The sequence below is a fragment of the Balaenoptera acutorostrata genome, chromosome 3 (assembly GCF_949987535.1).
Source record: "Balaenoptera acutorostrata chromosome 3, mBalAcu1.1, whole genome shotgun sequence".
Taxonomy (NCBI): Eukaryota; Metazoa; Chordata; class Mammalia; order Artiodactyla; family Balaenopteridae; genus Balaenoptera; species Balaenoptera acutorostrata.
In genome coordinates, this window is record NC_080066.1 from 37362205 (window position 1) to 37381259 (window position 19055).

The 19055-nt window shown below is 50.4% G+C and overlaps 1 protein-coding gene across 4 annotated transcripts in view; it reads right to left on the bottom strand.

Annotated features, from left to right (window-relative positions):
- The window catches only part of ALPK3 (alpha kinase 3), a 48425-nt gene extending 36620 nt beyond the window's left edge, over positions 1-11805 (bottom strand). The window contains exons 1-3 of one of the 4 annotated variants that reach the window (XM_057544373.1): positions 11633-11805; positions 6441-6479; positions 2759-2880 (exon numbers count right to left, since the gene is read on the bottom strand). In XM_057544373.1, the coding sequence (XP_057400356.1) occupies positions 2759-2880; positions 6441-6479; positions 11633-11775 (304 nt within the window). In that variant the 5' untranslated portion in view covers positions 11776-11805. Of the gene's footprint in view, positions 1-2758; positions 2881-2975; positions 3095-3942; positions 4109-6440; positions 6480-11632 lie in introns of those variants that run through there. The other 3 variants (XM_057544371.1, XM_057544372.1, XM_057544374.1) reach the window with 3 other exon arrangements.
- Positions 11806-19055: the final 7250 nt, after the last annotated feature.

Below are 19055 nucleotides of genomic sequence, written 5' to 3' on the forward strand. Positions count from 1 at the left end.
ATTACATTCATGAAAAGAACAGGATGTTTTAGAAAAGGATTAAAAAAGAGCTCTTATAAATTAAAAACCCAATAGAAAAGTTGAAATATAACACTGAGGGAATCTCAGAAAGAACAAAAAGACAAATAGATGAAAGGGAAGAAAAGATAAGAAAATAAGAGAATGCGTCCAGGGGAGCAGATATGCATATAACAGGAGTTCCAGAAAGAAAGAACAGATAAAACAGGGGAAAGAAATCAACATCAAAATAATCTCAAATTTCTCAGAACTAAAGGCCATCGGTTTCCAGACTGAAAGCGTCCAAGCATGCCCCTGGATGAAGACATCCGTAACAAGATACATCATTATGAAATATCAAAACACTCTTAAAAGCTTCCAGGGAGAAAACTGGTCTCATGCACAGAATCAGGAATCAAACTGTCTTCCTGCTCTGAACAGAAACTTTGGAAGCAGGCAGTGTAGTAATGTTTTCAAAATTCTGAAGGAAAATTATTTTCAACTTAGAATTCTATACCTAGTCAAACTCTCCATCAAGAGTAAAGCAGGAAAAAAAGACATTTTCAGACACAAGTTGTCTAACATTTACTTACCATGTACTCCTCCTAGGAAGCTACCAAAACAAGGATGTAAATCAAGAAAGAGACAAATGTGGAATACAAATAAACAAGAAATCCATTACAGGAGGGGTAAAGGAAATCCACAGGATGATGATGAAGGGAGATCCTAGGATGATGACTGTGTACCAGATGCAGAGAACAACTAAGTCATACTGGAGCAGAATGACTCAAAGGAGACATAGGTTGAGATCTTGTCATCATAATGCCTCCTGCTATTGTACCATCTTTGGGACCTGATGAAGCCACTGGAGGATGTAGCTCAATAAAGCCAGAGAGTAAGCCAAGAAAAAGGAAGACATGAGATCCAGGAAACTGAATCAAACCCAGAAGAAAGGCAAAGGGAAGACCCAGTATAACAGCTGTGTATTAGGCCTAAAAGGCCACCAGTTCACATAGAAGAATAGGGATGTCTCTAAGGAAAGTAAATGACAGGGTACTGATGGCATTGATCTTGTGGAAAGTTATTTTAAAAGGCTATTAGAGGGACTTCCCTGGTGGCACAGTGGTTAAGAATCCACCCGCCAATGCAGGGGGCACAGGTTCGAGCCCTGGTCTGGGAAGATCCCACATGCCACGGAGCAACTAAACCCGTGCGCCACAACTACTGAGCCTGCGCTCTAGAGCCCGCGAGCCACAGCTACTGAGCCCGTGTGCCACAACTACTGAAGCTCGCGTGCCTAGAGCCCATGCTCCACAACAAGAGAAGCCACCACGATGAGAAGCCCGCACACCACAACCAAGAGTATCCCTGGCTTACCGCAACTAGAAAAAGCCCGTGTGCAGCAATGAAGACCCAATAAATAAATAAATAAATAAATAAATAAAGGAGATAAGTGAGGGGAAGCAGAGAAGCACAGTAACATAGCAGATGCAGGCATAAGCAAGCTGCATCAGATGCTGCAGAGAGCAAAAGCAGCTTCTCCTCTTCACCAGGTTTGTGGGCTTTGGCAAGTCACCTAACCGATTCTAGTTTCCTCCTTTGTAAAATTTGACTAATAATAGCACTGACTTCACAGGGTTTTGTAAGAATTTGACAGCAATGGAAACAGATAAACGTTGCAAAAGGTGTTATGCTGTACAAAGTTAAGGGATGCAGGCGCATCTCTGCGTCCCTCGGAAGAGTTCTCAGCTTTTAGCACAGAGGGTTCTGGGCAAGGTGAAAACTGCCCAGGGGAATCCAGTCCCAGAGAAGATGTTTAGCTGGCTGGGGCAGACAGGTTCCCCAGAATCAGGGCATGTCATAGCTGGAAACCACCAACGCCCTTGATTTACTGAAAAAAATGGGCTCTTGGAGGGAATCTTGACCTGGTGGCTGCAGAGCTGGGAGAGGTAGGCACCCATTGGCGAGTCCTGCAGGCCCTGAAGCAGGTCGGGTTAGTGCAATGGAGCCACTGCTGGGAGGTCTGGGGGAGGGATACAATGCCCAGGGCCAGCTTCCCAGTACCCTCACCCCTTTATTCTCCCCTTCCAAGGAGTATCTCTCTGCTTCCTAGTCTGCCAAACTGTTGCTTCAAATTCTACCACGGAGTTCAGTGAAATGCACACATGATAGTCTTCACTTCTAATACTTATATGGTACTTACTGTATGCCAGGTATTATTCCAAATGCTTTTCATGTATTCATACTATTATCATCCCCACTTTGCAGGTGAGGTGCTCGGCATCACATAATTGGAAAGGGGACAAGCCAGCATTCCAAGCCAGGCAGTCTGTCTCCAGGGTCTGCAGTCAGAATCACTATACATTATTGTCTCTCAGGCTTGAGACTCCCAAGTTTCAAACTACTCAACTGTAAAATGGGGATATTTGAGGAGTAGCCTTGAAAACCTCTTTCGACTGGAGAGCTTCTTTCCTTGGAATAAGACTCATGAGTCGTGTATGTATGCCTGAGGGTGAGGAACCTTTACAGAAGACAGGTTTTGAAGAAGAGCAGGGTGTGTACGTGGCTCCAGAATGGGAGGGGAAAGGGACCCCAGCCCACACACAGGGAGATGCAACTGGAGAGAAAGCTCAGAAGACAAATGTCAACTGGCACAGTTCTGTGCACACAGCCAACGCCTCTCCGTGCCTGTCCCCACAGCCCCCTTAGACCCTGACCTGTGCAGCAGCCCCGGCATGGATCATACAGATGGCCTCATTACCTGTGACGATGCAGGTGAATCTAACGTCGCTGTCCTCGGACACAGCCCGGGACTTGAGCGTGGTCTCGAATAGCGGCTGGGTCTCCTCTGTTAGCTGAGCAATGATGGAGCAGAAGGTGCTCCTAGGAAAGGCAAAGAACTATTCAGAGCAGCCTTTCTCCCGCCTCCACTGCGTTATGCCACACCCCGGTGTTGCCCAAGGCAGCTTAAATCTTACCATGTCCATCCGTCATCTCGTGGCCATGGCTCCAGCACCTGGGCAAGTCTTTCCTCAAGAAAGCCTAGGCCTCTTGGCCAGGTTGGGAGCAGGGAAGTTACCAAGGGGCTGAATGGGATCCTGACCCAGACCCATTACAGTAGGCAGCATCTGACCATGGACCAGACTCCTGAGCATGCCAGACCACCAGTCCTGGCATCCCCATTCCATCCTTATTGGGAAGTCTTGCTTCACACTCCACCTTTCATCTCCAGGGAAGCTCGTGCATGGGGGTGACACACACATGGATAGGCCCAGCCTCAGAGATGGAGACCCCAGCACAGCAGAGCCTCCATTCATGCCACAGAGGGAAAAGCCAGCCAACCCCATGTATACATAGGTCCTAGGAGCTCAGGGGCCTCTCCTAAAGCTTAGGCTCAGAAGAAAAGCCCCTGCGTTTGTGAGCATAGACCTATAGTAGACAAAGAATAAGCTGGCCAATGCCAGGGGTCTAGACACAATGGTGGCCTCTAGCTCCTAGGAGTACAAGAAAAGAAAGACTCAAATGAATTCTCACCCTAAAGAGGGCTAAGGACTTCCAGTGGAAAGCCAGTCAGGGCTCCCTTGCTCCCCCCTTAGATCCACATGCTCAAGTGAATACATGGCTGGCAGCTCCAGGACCAACCAGCAAGACCGCCATATCACAAACAGATCCACCACTGCAAAAGCCAGGGCTTTTAGTTCCCTCGTGATAGTCCATCTTCCAGGACTCAGGGGCATTTGTGGGCTCACTGAGTCCAGCACAGACTCACCAGCACTGCTCAGCATTTACAGTCCTCTCCTGCCTGCACACACGAGCAAACCACCATGCCAGACCCTTTCATGGGCCAGCAGAGACACAATGCACCCCTAGGCGTGACGTGTAACCACATAGCCAGGTTGTGTGGTGCACAAGCCGTGCCCAGCCCTCCTCCCCCTCCCAACTCACACACCCTCTTGTGAGCAGCAGGGAGGACTGTAAGGGGTAACGTGAAGAGGAGCAGGAGGAACTGTGTTGGGCGGGGGAAGACAAATCATTCAGAGCTGCCTTTCTCTGAGCCTCAGAGGAGGGGGTGGTCGCCCGCGGGCAGTGTGTGTCTGCCTGTAATCTCTCCACCAGGAGCAGGTAAGAGTCTGTGGGAACACAAGCAAATAGGAGCTAAACCCTACTTTGTGGGGAGGGCTCTACATTCAATTTATCATTTCTGTGGTTATCATTCTGGACTTGAGTTTGAGGAGAAAGGTCACATCCCAGGAAGAGTATCTGGAATCAAGTAAGACTTCTGGACTGAGGGGGTCCAGCCATGGTTTCTATACAGGAATGCAGATGCCTGGGCCTTTGAGCAGTTGACAGGAGTCCTCCCCCACAAAGACTACCCAGAAAGGGGATCCCAACTTCTCACGTGCCTGAACGCTTGAGCTGAGACTGCAGTTAAGGCTGCCATAACACTCCCTGCCACACTCTCACCTGGAACCTAAGTAACTTATTAGACGGTTGTAAGAACTGTCTTCTTACAACTTACTGTTGTAAGAACTTACTGTCCTTTCCTTTCCCTTTTAATCCATTCAAAATAGAGGGTCCTTCAGGACCTAGACTATCAACTCCCTGACACTTGGGAATTACATCTGAAAACGTTTCTTGCTGCTCACATACTAGCAGCAATTTCTGACTTTGGGGAATACCAAATCCCAACCAACAGTTTCTAAAGGAAACTGCCATGCCAAAAGTAATCAGACTTCTATGATTTTGCAACTAATTCAAAACAACCTAATTATGTCCTCCCTACATAATTTGAATCCTACCCTATGCATGAACATGAGCCTGGATCTCATATTCAGCTTAGGCTCTTAGGGATGAAGCTGCTTGGACAAATCTAAGAAAATAAGCTACTGGGTAAGTGAGAAAACAGGAAAATTATGCTTTAAGAAAATCTGCAGAGACAAGTGCTCACACTAGATATTCAACAACAGGTAGTTATGTTATTTCATTACTTTTTTTGAATAAGAAAGAATGCTTATCTTCTCAAACTTTCCAGACTAGGTCCTAACTATATTATTAACTATATTAACTGCTGAAAAGTATAGTTAGAAGAATGCCCTCTAGGAGAGTAGATCGGGGGTACATCTGGGGGGACAGGGAGAGTCACTGCATATACTATCATATTCTACTGAATGTCACCCACTTTCTGTTCTCATTTTCCAAACCACTCAGACATGGGATGGACTCTGAGTCTGCTGCTTCCTGTCCCTTGGAAAGCCAGGAAGTCCATGCATCTGAAAATGGTCTGGTCCCACCCTGACACCTCCAGGTCCTTCCAATTCTGTGACTTCATGAGGATATCACAGCCTAATCATGTGTCTCTATAGAACACCAGAATCATCACTGGTTTTCAACATGTTCAAAGGAACCTAACCCTGCCCTTAGGTTTGGTTATTTACCTTGCTTTAAATAGACTTCCAAGACCCTCTCTCTTTTAGCACTTACCACACTCTGCTTTGAATTAGTTGTGATACCCTCTCTTCTACCCCTTCAGACAGTGAGCCACCCAGAACAAAGGTCTCTCAGTATTCTTGCCTATCACAGGAAACAGACATGGTAGACACTAATTATTAGCTATTCAGAAACCAGTTAGCTATGGAGAAATCTTTCTCTGTGTAAAGAAACTGCAGCCAACTCTCCCCAAATCTACCAGAGTCGGGGATGAGGCCCAAGCGGTTGGAAGTAGCCAGGAAACGTTCCCATTTTGATCATAATTGTCAGTTCAGCCAGGGGTGGAGAGCTGTCCCCAGCTAAGGAGGCAAGAGGACAGTCATTCAACAGGCAAACCCGGACCGTGGGCCTGCTCAGGCCCCGATCTGTCTCTGAAACAGATTCAGAGAACAAGTTAATGCAGGAATACACTAACATGGTATTCCCTGACCTTACAGGGTTCACAGCCTGCAGAGGTGGAGAGGAGCCAAAGGAAAGGGAAATTGGGAGAAAGAGATGACAGAAGGAGAACTTAAGGGACTGAGAAAAAAAAATTTTTTTTAAGGAAGCAGCCATGGTTAGAAGATAAACAATAAGGTTTCAAACCTAGATATGTGGTTACAAAAACCATGAAAGCCTAGGATGGGGGAGAAATGGGGCACATGACTGGTGGCTCTCTGTTCTGGTCCCATGGTGCCTCTCCCAGGGGCACAGAGATACAGTTGCAGGCATCTCAGGGACCCTTGACTATTTCTGGGTCCCGGCACCCCTTTCAGATGGTCCATGCAGGCATCAACTCTAGCCCCTGTGAGGCCCATGCTCACATGAGTGCCCTCTCACACCCTTCCCAACCACCCTCCACCTTCCCCTCACCCCATGCAGCCTGGTTAGTGCAAAAGCAGTCACCCAGAGGCCCCTCAATGCCCAGACCCAAGAAAAAAAGCAGTCAGAGAAATGTAATGCAATGGTGCGTTTACCTTCCAGAGCTGGGGTGAGACAACCGGTTGCTTGATAAGCTAAGCAAAAACAGCAAATGGAATCATTAGGCCAAAAAAGCAAGGAGAGGAGGAGGAGAAATCAACAACAGTCGGCAAAGTATTAATCGGTCACCATCTGGGGCCCAAGGGCTTTTCTATTAAAAGGGACCAGCTGTCTTAGTTGGCCTGCTCCAGTTAGCAAGTGGCCTTACCACCCGACACAAATGTATCTGAAACCAAGAGCTCGTTAAATGCAACAGAGTCCAGGGAAATGGTTAGGCAGGAAGGAGGCCCCCAGGGGCTGAGCTTTGAGAAAGGTGTGTCCCAGGTCCTTGAATCACTTATGGCTTCCTGGCACGGTTCCCCACTCCGCAGCACGCCAGCTTGGGGGCAGCTCCTGCTTCAACCCTCGGCCTTTTTGGGGAGAAGAGCCCCGATTCCTGGAAATCCCTTCACAGGCTGGGAAGGAGACAGGTGGCTTGGAGAACACCCATTAATATGTTAAAGTACGGTTGACCACACAAGGCAAACCAGCTGGGAGAGTGAAGAACAGGAGAAGAACAAAGCAGTTAATTCAGGAGCTAGGAGGCACCCAGTTCGGTCAGACCAGCACAAGGCCCTTTACACTTAGAGGCCCTGATCATCCCTCCTGCCCAGGGGCAGCTGAAAGCGGACACCAGCTAGGGGCTGTGTAGGCCACTGGGGGGTGAGGACTCACACAGAGCTGCCCCTTAGTGGAGATCCAGCCCACTTGATATGAGTCAACTTTTGCCTCTGCCTCCACTTTTCCTAACACAAATATCTCCAGTGGAGTCTAGGGCCACGATCTCCCACTGCTCTCTGGGAGATCTCAGGGGCCACCCAACCACACTCACTGCCTTCAGTCTGTCCCCACCATGAGAATAGCTCTCCCTTCGTTATCAGCAGTCCAGTCTGCTCAATGGAACTCTGTCTGCACCTCTAACCACTGACAGCCTGTATCTTTATAACCAAAAAAACCAAACTCATCCTCTACCCCAAAACATGGTTTCCACTCCAGTGCTCCTGGGTTTGTGGATACTACCAGCACTCTCCCGAAGCTGTAAATCTGCCATTTTGGACTCCTCCTTCTCCCTCCCAAGTCCAGTTAGTCAATAATTCTAGGCCCTTCTTTCTCCTTTTCTATTCCTGCTGCTGTGTTCTGATCTAGACCCTCATGGCTCCATACTGGATGAGCACACAATCCCCTTCTCCTTCACCCCTCATCACACCACCTCTCTGAAAAAAAAAAAAAAAAAAAGCTACAATCCCCCCACTGTGTATTTTATTGAGTCTCAACTCCTTGACTGGGCACTTAAGGCCCTCCCTCACCTACTCACACCCCATCACACACAGTTCTCTACTTCCCAATACTCAGGTTCCACTGTAACCAGACCTGTCGCCTAACTGGCATGGACAGGTCCATTCCTGGTCTCTGAGACTTCACTTCTGTCCTCTCTGCTTGGAAAGCCCTCCCTCTTTCCTTCTGCTCATCTAAATGCTGCCTACCCAGCCTTCAAACCTAGCTCTTGTAGCTTCTGTAGCTCTTGGCACAGTGCCAGGCATACAGTGGGTCTTCAACCTCTGTTTTATGGAAGAAAGAGCGAGTGAGAAAGAGGGAAGGGGAGGGAGGGAGAGAAGGGAAGTATATCTTTCAGCCTGGAAGGGTCCTGCCCCCCAGAGGGAGCTGCTGCTCCAGAATGCAGCTGCCTTTGCTCACAGCTTTAAAAATCCTCTGGAGGCCAAGAGGGCACACCTCCCATGGTTTCAAGGCACTGGCCAACTCCATCCTTTCCTGACCATGAACTTCCTTTGCCTTTCTCCTCAGAATGGAGAGATTTCTCCTTTGTTGGGTCTGGATTTCTTCCCTAGGAAGGAGAGGGAGAGAATCAGCTCTCTAATTCAGACAGAAAATGATAGGTTCCACCTGCAAGTGGGCAAGGACCTGAACTGTGATAGTGCCCCCTCCCTGGCTCTCTCTAGGGCTGGTTGTGATGCTCTGCTCCCTGGCCCCATCATCCTGCTTTCTCTAGGCCTCACCCTTACATAATTAGCCATGTCAGGAGGAGTCCTGGGCCGGGGAGGCACCTTGTCTTCAGAAGGTGCCTGTGTGCTGCTGACTGGGCCAGAGGTAGGTTCAGGGCTCTCACCCAGGAAGGGAACTCCCCATTTACTGACTGTGAGTGGGTCAGAATTAGAGGCATCAAATGTTGGGGTAGAAAGGCCTAAAAGAGTTCTTAATGATACCTTCATTTTAAAGAATGGAAATTCAGGGCCCAGGAAGGAAAGGTCTCTTCATAAAGGAGAAAAGTAGGCCTGGGGGGAGAGGGGGTGGCAGCGTGGGGCACCAGGACTGGCCCTGGAAGCTGGGGCCTCCCATTCTTCCTGGCTTTCATATATTCTGGGACATAAAAGGCCCTCAGAAAGTCCTGGCCTGATGCCTCAGTTTCGCTGAAAGCCCTAGACAACCTGCCTGACCCAAGCAGAATAGAAGAGGTGTCACAAAGCTGCTCCTCCGAGCCTACCTGGACCAGAGCGTCCAAGAAATGAGGGGTCAGAGATTTCTGGAACTTCTAAGTGTCCCTTGGAAGCAAGTTAGTTATAACTGCATCCACCCGACTGTGGTTCCTTTACCTACTCTAGCTTACCCAGGCCCCACCTTCCTATAGGGGTGAGGTCCTAGAGGCTGGTTGCCCTAGGAGGGAGGGCCTACAGTTTGGGGGGATTACTTGCATGTTGGACCTCTGACCCCAGGGGTACTGGAAATATCCTTGAGCTGACTATGGACTGGAAATCCCTCCAGGGTTGGAGGAAGGAAAGGTATGCACAGGAAGACAGGTTCTAGACCTGGGCCAAGGCTTCTGGTGGCCTGGCTCACAGCACAGCTGTCCATCGGCTCCCAGGGGCAGCCCACCCTCCCAAGGTCCCATGAGAATGATGACTCACAAGCTCCGTGATAGGTGTGTGTCAAGGGAGACCTGAAAACACTGAAGTCAAGCGTGAGTGGGACAGAACCTGCCTCTCGATCAGAATTCTTGGATAGTCAGGGCTCATCTAGGCTGGAGCCAGGGTTAGCTGGCAAAGTCCTCAAGGGACCCTCTTTCTCCTCCATCTCTTGGGCCCTCTTCCCACCCCCACAGGCAGTCAGGTTGCTCTGAGAGACAGAAGACTATATGGTTGCCTGCTCTAACACAGGAATCAGGCCTTGATAGACAGCTGTGAACTGCCTCCGCCCCAAGTACCCAACACAGCCCCATTCACTTTCACAGTCTCCCCTCTTTGGCCAGAGGTTTTTCCAGAGGTAAGAGAAACCTAGTCTTCTTTGTCCCTCAGGACTGGGGGCGGGGCGGGAGTCTGTGGCCAGCTGGCAGAGGCAAAACCACAGCCCACAGTCCTGGGCTAGAAAACCCTCTCTCCCACTGCCCCAGCCCTGCCCCTCCAAACACTTGATGAAAAGAGTCTCCATTTAAGAACATTCTCACTTAGGTCCAAAGGGACTTAAGCCAGACATTTCTAGGTCCAAAGGGACTTAAGCCAGACATTTCTAACCCACTTGCAGTTCTCAGGCTGACACCCTGCTTTGCGCTCATCACACGTGCAATTGTATCTACCATACAACTTTTCAGGTGGCAGCTGGAGAGTGGACATGTGTCCACTCTCCAGCCTTTTTCCTAACAGCCCAGATCCCCTGCCCTCCCAGTTCTGCCTGGCTTTCAAGCCACCCCAATGCTGTCTCTGAGAAGGGCCCTGCTTCCCGCTTCTCCTTGTTCCACTGGTATTGACAAAGGCCAGACACAGGAGGCAAAGCCCAGACAAATCACTGTGACAAGTATGAGACAAGCATGAGGCTCCTGGAAGGCAGTCAGCTTCACCATGGACTGGAGTAAATATACAAATGTCATTCCAGTTTTTCCATAGAGCCAGTGGCTAGGAGGAAGGGGCATTCTTTCCTGGCAGCCAGGGACCTTGTCGAGTCTGACTCAGTCACTAACACCAGCCCTCAGCCCTGCCCCAGACATGTGACACCATTTGACGAGTTTTATGCAGAAACCGGTTCCAGTTACATTTGAACTTTTCCAACTCCAAGGTCAACAGAACTCAGCCAATCCACGAGGAAGTGCCTGGGACTTTTCCTGAATGTCCTTGATGTCTGTTTTTGTGCTGTTTTAAGAACGGAGGACAAGAAGTCTCCAGACAGCTTCTCAGAGAACTGGCTGTTTTCTGTGTAACCTACGGTAAGACAAGTTCTGGGGCTGGGACCCAACCACTAACCCAATAGCCAACCATCACAATTCCCTTTGGAATAGACTCCAGAGTTGGAGGGAAACTAAGCTGCCCAGAGGGGACAGGAAGTGTCCGTCTCCATGTTAATGCATGTGTCCCTGTGTGTCTGTGTGCCTTTGAGTGCCAAAATGCCCCTCTATTGTCTACAAGTCTTTACACGGGTGGGTAGCCTAGCTCCTAAAACAAAGCATCCACACCTCTTTAATTCTTGGAAGGGGAGTAAATGGCTCATCATTTCGGCCCCTTCCCTTGGCATCCCATTCCCCCAGACTGGGCAGGGCAATTGGCTTCCTCAGAGCCACAAGCTCTGAATCTTCAGGCAGGGCCGACCAGCACCTCAAGCCACCCCTTCACCTCACCAGCCCCCACCAAGATCCCGGGGAAGACCAAAGTCCTGGGCCCAGAGGAAGACCCTTCTTTGCAGAGTTTATTTTTTCCGCTGAATCCGGAGCTAAGCAGCCCCCTTCAGGGCAGTGCCCCTAGCGTCCCCCACCTCCCCCTCTCCCCTGCCCACCCCCGAGAATGTTCTCCCCCTCCCTTCCAGCCGGCAGGAATGTCAGCCTCTCTGGCTTTCCTTATCTCGAGCTGTGGAATCCGAGGCCCGGAGTAGCTGAGCGAGGGGCGAGAGTGAGGTAGGGGAGATAAGGAGAGCCTTCAGGCCCCTGTGAAATCACCCCAAAGTAGGGCCTTCCTCGTCCCCAGAGCCTCGCATTGCCGGAGGCTAGAGGCCCACGGGCCATGAGAGGTCAGGGGAGCCGTGAGGGGCCGTGAGGGCCGGTCTGGCCTGACCATGTCCCCAGGCCTCGCCGGCGCGCCAGGGGCCCATCCGAAGGCCTCCGCCCTCCCGACGCGCCGCCCCGGCCCGGCCAGGCCCCCAGGGCGCGACTCACCTGGTCTCAGGCCGCACGCTGAGCAGGTAGCTGCGGCTGGCGGGGCTGGGGATCCACATGGGCCCGTCGTCCTCGCCGTCGCCGCCCGCCCCGGACCGTCCGCCCGAGCCCCAGCCGCGGCCGGGGGCCCTCCGCGACCCCATGCTGCTGCCGGCCCGCGCCCGCCGCCGGCCCCTGCCCTTTCTCCAGGCCCCCGCCCGCCAGGCCCGCGCCGCCGGCCGCCGCTCCCGCCCGTGGCAGTCGCGCGCCCCTATTTATAGCCGCGGGCCCGGCAGTCGTCACCTGCTGCTGTCCCTCCCCTGGCCCGGCCAGCGCGGCCTCCGAGGCGCCGGGGGGCGCCGGGCCGCGGGGGCCTCGCCAGCCCTGCCAGGCCCTGCCTGAGGGTCCGTCGATTCCTTCCCTCAGCCCACCGCCCGACGTGTGTGGAGCGCCCCCTCCGCGCCCGCAGCCGCCCTGGCGTCGGGGCCAGCCGCCTGGGGAGGCCTCCCGGAGCTAGAGGGGAAAGGGGGGTGCGGTTCTTGAAAGGAGACCAAGCATATGCCCCTCACCAGGTCCCTAGGACCCAGCTTCCTGCCAACCTTCCTTCCCTGCTCGCGCCCCGTTTCGCAGGTGTGGAAGCTCGGGCTCTTCGGCCTTTGCCAAGGGGAAGGTGCAGAAGTACCCAAGGAGCTGCGTGGGGTGTGCGACCCAAAGCCCTGGAAGGCCAAAGAAGCCGGGGGCGAGGGGGCGGAAAAGCTGCTCGGAACCTGCGGGCCTGGATCCAGTGGGAGACCAGGGAGCCAGGGACCCGCCCCTCTTGCTGGCAGCAGCCCTGACTGACTGACCCTGGCCTTGCCAGTGGCTGTTGATCCAGCACTTAGACAAACCCAAACCCACATACCTGCATAAGTGACCTCAGTTCCGGAGGAGGCCAGTACTCCTCAGAATGTTCCTCTCCATTATCTAGTAGTTTAGGGGTTCAGTAAACACCTCTAGAATAATTGAACCCCCTTCTCCACCCTGTTCAGTCTCGATTTCCCAGCAGCCGAGGGGGAAATGGGCTGAGTCCTAATGCCCAGAAAAACAATCATTCAACAATTTCTGAGAGCAAAATTCTAAGCACTGTGTAAACCTGGTTGTAAATATTGGGAATGACCACTGTCTGTTTACCCATTCTTTCGTCTCCTACATCCTTGAGAGCATCCAGAAAGTACCTGGAGCTGGATGGTTATAATTATTAGAAAGTTGGAGGGCTTCCCTGGTGGCACAGTGGTTAAGAATCCGCCTGCCAATGCAGGGGACACGGGTTCGAGCCCTGGTCCAGGAAGATCCCACATGCCGCAGAGCAACTAAGCCCCTGCGCCACAACTACTGAGCCTGCGCCCTAGAGCCTATGAGCCACAAATACTGATCCCGAGTGCCACAACTACTGAAGCCCACACACCTAGAGCCCGTGCTCCACAACAAGAGAAGCCACCGCAATGAGAAGCCTGCGTACTACAACAAAGAGTAGCCCGTGCTCGCCGCAGCTAGAGAAAGCCCACCCGCAGCAACAAAGACCCAATGCAGCCAGAAAGAAAGAAAGAAAGTTGGAGCAAAGGAGTACAACCCCTCTGTTCTAGAAGCTACACTCACATCCCCACTCCTTTTGGAAATGGCTCTTCCTTCACTTTCACTGTGTGGTTCCAATGGCAACTGCCTTGATCCTACATGTTCCCTTCCCCCCACTCCCTGCACCCTCCCTTCTGACTCAAGCCAATCTATTCATGGTACCCATCTCCCTGACCACAGAAGCAAGCATCAGACCCAAGCTGTGTCAATCAAGGTTCTTCAACAAAATGTTTTCATCTGGAATTGGGAAAGAAAACCTGTCCCTCTGTGGTGGAAAGCTGTGAGCTGCAAGGTCCCAGCTTTTAGCAGCCATGTTTCTTGCTGTGTGGAGAAGGCCAGTCTGCAGTGAGGAAGAAGGAAGCTGACACAGAGAGAAGCAAAGGCAAGGGGTACAGCGTCCTGATGGCTTTCAGGTGCCTTGTTGCAAGTGTTCCTGTGATCCACCTTTGTCCATGGCCTTCCTGCAGTTTGGCAGTTCAACCATTTCCTGGAATCCATACCCAAAATTTCTCCCTTTGCTCAAGCTGATTCAAGTTAGGCTTCTATTAGTGGAATCTAAGAGTCCTAACCAATACTAAAGCCTTGTCTTCTAATGAGCCCGAATTTGCCGCATTTGACCACATGCCCCCATTCATCCTTGTTCTTGGCTCTCTGGAGGTGGGCATATTAAAATCTCTTCAGTTGTCTACAGGACAGTCCTGCACATATCTGAAAGCCTGCTTGGAGTTTTGGTTCATTTTTTTAAGTGATTACCCATGTATCAGGCTACAGCACATGTGCTAGAGGCAAGGGTCACAGGATCTGTGCCTTCAAGAATCTTATGGTCTCATAAGGGAGACAGGAATATAAGCAAAATACAATGCAAGGTGAAATGTTCAATTATAAAGCCATGCATAGGGGAGCATAAAGTATAGAAGAAAGAGTGGTTAGTTGTGTCTGGGGATTTGGTTAGGACAGTTTACAAGGAAGAAACTAAAGCTGAAGAAGGGTTTTGATAATTGCGTAGGTGCTCACAAATAGACTCTTGTGGGTGGGGGCAGGTGGACAGAATATTCCAGATGAGGGAATAGTATGCACAAAGATATGGAGATGTGAAGCAGCTTGGCATTCATGTCACTCAAGTGTAAAGGAATTGAGCAAACAGAGAGAGAAGTGAATTAGGCAGAGGCCAGATCCTGAAGGCCTTGCCTAGTACAATGAAGAACCTAGAATTCTCTTTTAGGCCATTTCTCATGACAGTGGATATGGTGCTGCTAGTTACCCCAGTGACTCTCCAATTTATCAATTTCCTTTTGAAAATGTTACACACATACCCCCACAGAGGTCAAACCAGAGCAGCCCACGATTGAATTAGCACCTCTCTGGGTCTGGGCTCCACACAATTAGCAACAACTTTTCTTTTTCTCCTTTGGCTGCCTTGGGTCTTCATTGCTGCGTGCGGGCTTTCTCTAGTTGTGGTGAATGGGGGCTACTCTTCGTTGTGGTGCGCCGCCTTCTCATTACGGTGGCTTCTCTTGTTGTGGAGCACGGGCTCTAGGTGCGCAGGCTTCAGTAGTTGTGGCACGTGGGCTCAGTAGTTGCAGCTTGCGGGCTCAGTAGTTGCAGCTCACGGACTCTAGGGCGCAGGCTCAGTAGTTGTGGTGCATGGGCTTAGTTGCTCCGCAGCATGTGGGATCTTCCCGGACCAGGGATCTATCCCGTGTCCCCTGCATTGGCAGGCGGATTCTAATCCACTGCGCCACCAGGGAAGTCCCAGCAACAACTTTTCTGGCAGCCAAATTATTTCACTGATCCCGAGCCTGTAAATTTTCAACATGAACCACTGTTCCTCTAAGTCTTTCCCACTCCTGCTTGTAAAGTCTTTTTTTATCCTAAGTGCAAACTTTCACCTTTTTTTTTTTTAAAGTTAAATCTCATGTTCTTCATCTCACGTTCCCTTTCCTTCTTATCTGACTCTTTTTGAATTCTGCTCCTGTCATCCATTGTATAATCTATCCTTCCCAGCTTGCTATATGCCAATTTAACAAGCAGACTTTCATGATGATACGGGCACAGCTGAGTAAGGAGTGTCAAGGCGTTCAAGGATGAAGAGATGGAAAAGGCACAGTCTCTTTCCTGGATTTACTGCCTAGCAGGAGAGAGAGGATATGTAAAGTGTTGTTTAACAAGAACTAGGCTAGAAGTCCAGAGACTCAGGTTGTAATCCTGCTCTTCCACTGAGTGGCTGTGTGACCTTGGGCAAGTGGCTCACCATCCCCGAGCTTTATCTTTCTCCTTTGTTAACAGGAGTGAGGTCATGATCCTTTATGATCCTGAAGGTCATAGCTGTTGATTCAGCAAGTAATAAATAGTCTCACTGCTGACTACTACACTCCAGGCATTATGGCGGTACTGAGGGTGCAGAAATGAATGTTATAGTCTCTACCCTTGAGAACCTCTCAAGCCTGAAAGACAGAAAATTAAAACAGAATCGCCATCAATCCTCTAATAGAGGTTTGCACATGAGAGCACAGAGGAGCGCGTGCTGTGGTTCTGTGTTTGGAAATAACCATAATACAAGGCAGTCAGTGTTTGCTATTAAATAGAAGTACTGATGAAGCGTTGTGGGAAGTTGCTACTGGTGCCAGGATGCCCTCTCCCGATTGTTCTGAACTTCCTGGGGCCCCAGAGTAAACTGGGTGCCCGTGGTAAGAAAATCTCAGGCTACTGTTAATTAACATCCTTAGCTCAGTGTAACAAGGGAAGCTACTCTCAGACTATGACAGGGTCTCCCAGGACATTGCGACTCAACTACATTAGCTCCTCTCATCAAGGTCTGGATGAGTTTGAACATGACTTTTATTTTGAATTTGTCCCATCCCTGCCCTTCCTACTCAGCTCTCTCTCTTCTAATACTAACAAAATTCCAAGGGAACAATCCACCCTCCTTTGAAGCATTGGCCAAGGGCATACGTTACCTCATATTTATTAGCTATCAGGACACCATTCCACATTTCTCATCATCTTCTACCTGAACTTATTGAATTCAGGCCACCTCACATTGAGTGCCGCCGTGCAGCAGGCTCTGGTCCCCTGCCTCTCTAATAACTCAGCCAACAACCTGACAGCAGGTCCATTGACTTCATCCTCTCAGAGACCTTCACCCCCCCTCCCTTTAGCAACCCAATCAAATGTCCACCACTTGAACCTCGTCAGAGGAATTTCTCCACCTCTAAAATGCCATCCTGTTATCCTTCCATGTACCAAGCCTGCCTTCAGCTTTAGGGCAACTCCAGACTCCAACTCCCCCATAACTTCTCCGCTCATGAGTTCCTTCCTGACTTCTTTATGATGCCCATCGCATCCCCATCTACACACAGACACAGTGTAGAGTGGACAGTAACTTCAACTACAACTGTACTTTCCTCAGGGATCTCATTTCACTTGCCCCTTGACCTTCTACTAAGTTTGCCTTGCTGGTTCCTAACCTGGAGTCTGGCTGTGGGCTTCTCGCTCTGAGGCTGGCCAACATTTCTGGTTTCCAACCAGAGTCCGATCTCAGGCAGCTTGGCAATCCTCTTACGTTTCCCCAATCTGACCTTTTCCTTTCCCTATAGCAACTGTTCCAAACAAGATTCCAACCTCCCCTCGCCTTCCCCGCTTGCAGTGGTCAACGGTTCCTTCCAAATACAGGGAAAAGTGAGACCATTGGTGAGAACTTCCATTTTGAAGGACAGGCTATCTATATCATTCCTGAGTTGCACTAACCTCTGCTTCAAAACGTATACTGTTCCTCCCAAGGCGCTCAAACTTCTGCTCTATCAGCTCTTCCTGTCCTCCCCTGCCCGGCCTCCTTCCTCACAACCTGTGAGGATGATCAAATGTTTGTTTTCCCTGAAGTATTTAGCTTATCTTTCACTTCCCTTTACTACCTTTACTTCTCAAAAGAGACCAAAGGAAACCAGTCATGTTTTCAAGCAGTAATGGGTTACCAGAATTGGGTGATAAAGTGCAAACTTTGGCCTCCTGAACAAAGCAGAAGCGTCCCCACGACCAGAGCTGAAGCAGACGTCAGAGCCAGGCCTGCCCAACAAGAGTGGCCAGATGCCAGTGCCTGAGTGTCACCATGGAGCTCCTAGGGGTCAGAAGAGGTCTCTGGCCGGGGGTAGGAAGAAGTCTGAGTGGAAGCACATGTGGCCCCAGCTGTGAGGAGGGGAGGAAATGGGGGCAGAGACCACTCAGGGTTGGCAGGAAGAGAACTTGGCCTCCACCTCTAGCCTTGTCCTGCCACTGTGAAGCCTCAGCACTCTCTAGGACACTTCTGTTGGGGGTCTCCCCAGCCTGTGTATGGACATCTCCAGGGATTAGAAATATGCTACTCCTCCAGGTGGCCCATTTTATTTTTAGGAGGATCTTCCTTTTATGGAGTCTAATTCTGTTCTGCCTTCTGAGGCCACACAGAGGAAATCTCGACTCCTTTTTGATATAATAGTCCTGCAAAGGTATGAAAAAAGTGATCATGAAACATCTCTTTTCTTGATGAAACCTCAAGTTCCTTCAATAGCGCCTTGAGTGAAATGGCACTGAGGGTCCCGCACCAAGCTGGATGGTCCCCTCTGAACATGTCCACTTTGCCAATGTCCACCTTAAGCTACTGTGCCATGAATGTCACACTTCACAGGGGAGCTCTTCAAGGGAAAGTACAACTATCATCAACCTCACTCTGGTCAGTAGACTTTCAAGATCTTATTTTGCTTTTCTGGCACCTATGTGGACTCAGGCTGAAGTACCCTTTTCCACAAGCTATGGCACAGGAATTGAGGTCAGAGGTCAGTGACACCTTCCTTATGAAGCATCATCAGCTTCCACACCGGTTATCAAAGCTTCCCAGACCTATGGCCCAGCTCAGTGCAAGTCATTAGTAGCATAGTAAGTTAATCAAACACATGTCCATCCCCCCAGTTTGCTCTATTTTTCCTTCTCTTGATTCCACTCATTTTAAAGGTCTCAGCCCTGAGCTCAACGAAGCCCTAGATTTCTGCTGGCCCTGCCCTCCTGTAGGAAACTTCTGCCCTTCTGCTGCAAGCTGCCCTTCCTGCCAGCCAATCTGCAGTGCTCTAGACTGCTTGTCTGACCACCCTCCGAGAGCTCCCACAGCTCCCAGCTCAAGGCAGCTGAGTCCCTAATCCTGGAGGGTGGAGACTCTAGGTCCTGCTGCTCTGGGATGAGCTGGCCACTCCGGCACTCCAGGGATTGGACATGTGGCCACAGCTGTGCTGGGGTAAGTGGACACCAATGAAAGGATTACTGGCAACAAGAAGCCACTCTTGATTCTGGTTTGATTGGACAGGGAATTTGGGACTCAAGTGTAGAGCTGCCCTAGCCAGGTGCCCTCCCCAGTCCACCTATTCTGATTCAACATCCGATTAGAGGGGCCAGGAATTTCTGCCTCAAATGTAGGTCCTTTCCAGAATAAAGTTATCATTACATGAGAGGGTGACTCTGTGGTCAGGGGGCAGCAATTAGATGGTCAGGCCCAGGACACAAACTCCACATTCTTAGAAAGACACCCTCCCAGCCCAGGCCTCTCCGGGTCTTCTTGCAGAGTGAACTGGTCCTTTTCCTTCCTTTCAAGTCTTTTTTTAACGGTCCTTCTGTATCTCAGCCAGCCCTCCTTTTCCACAACAGCTACATCTTCTCATTCTTTAAAACATGCGAATACCTCCTGGCAATAGTTGTTGCAATTACTGCTCAACCCAAGGGATGCCATTGACAAACCAAGCCACTGCCTCCATTTTTGCTAGCACCTGCCACACTTCCTCCTAATCAGCTACTCCTACTTTCTAACCCCACC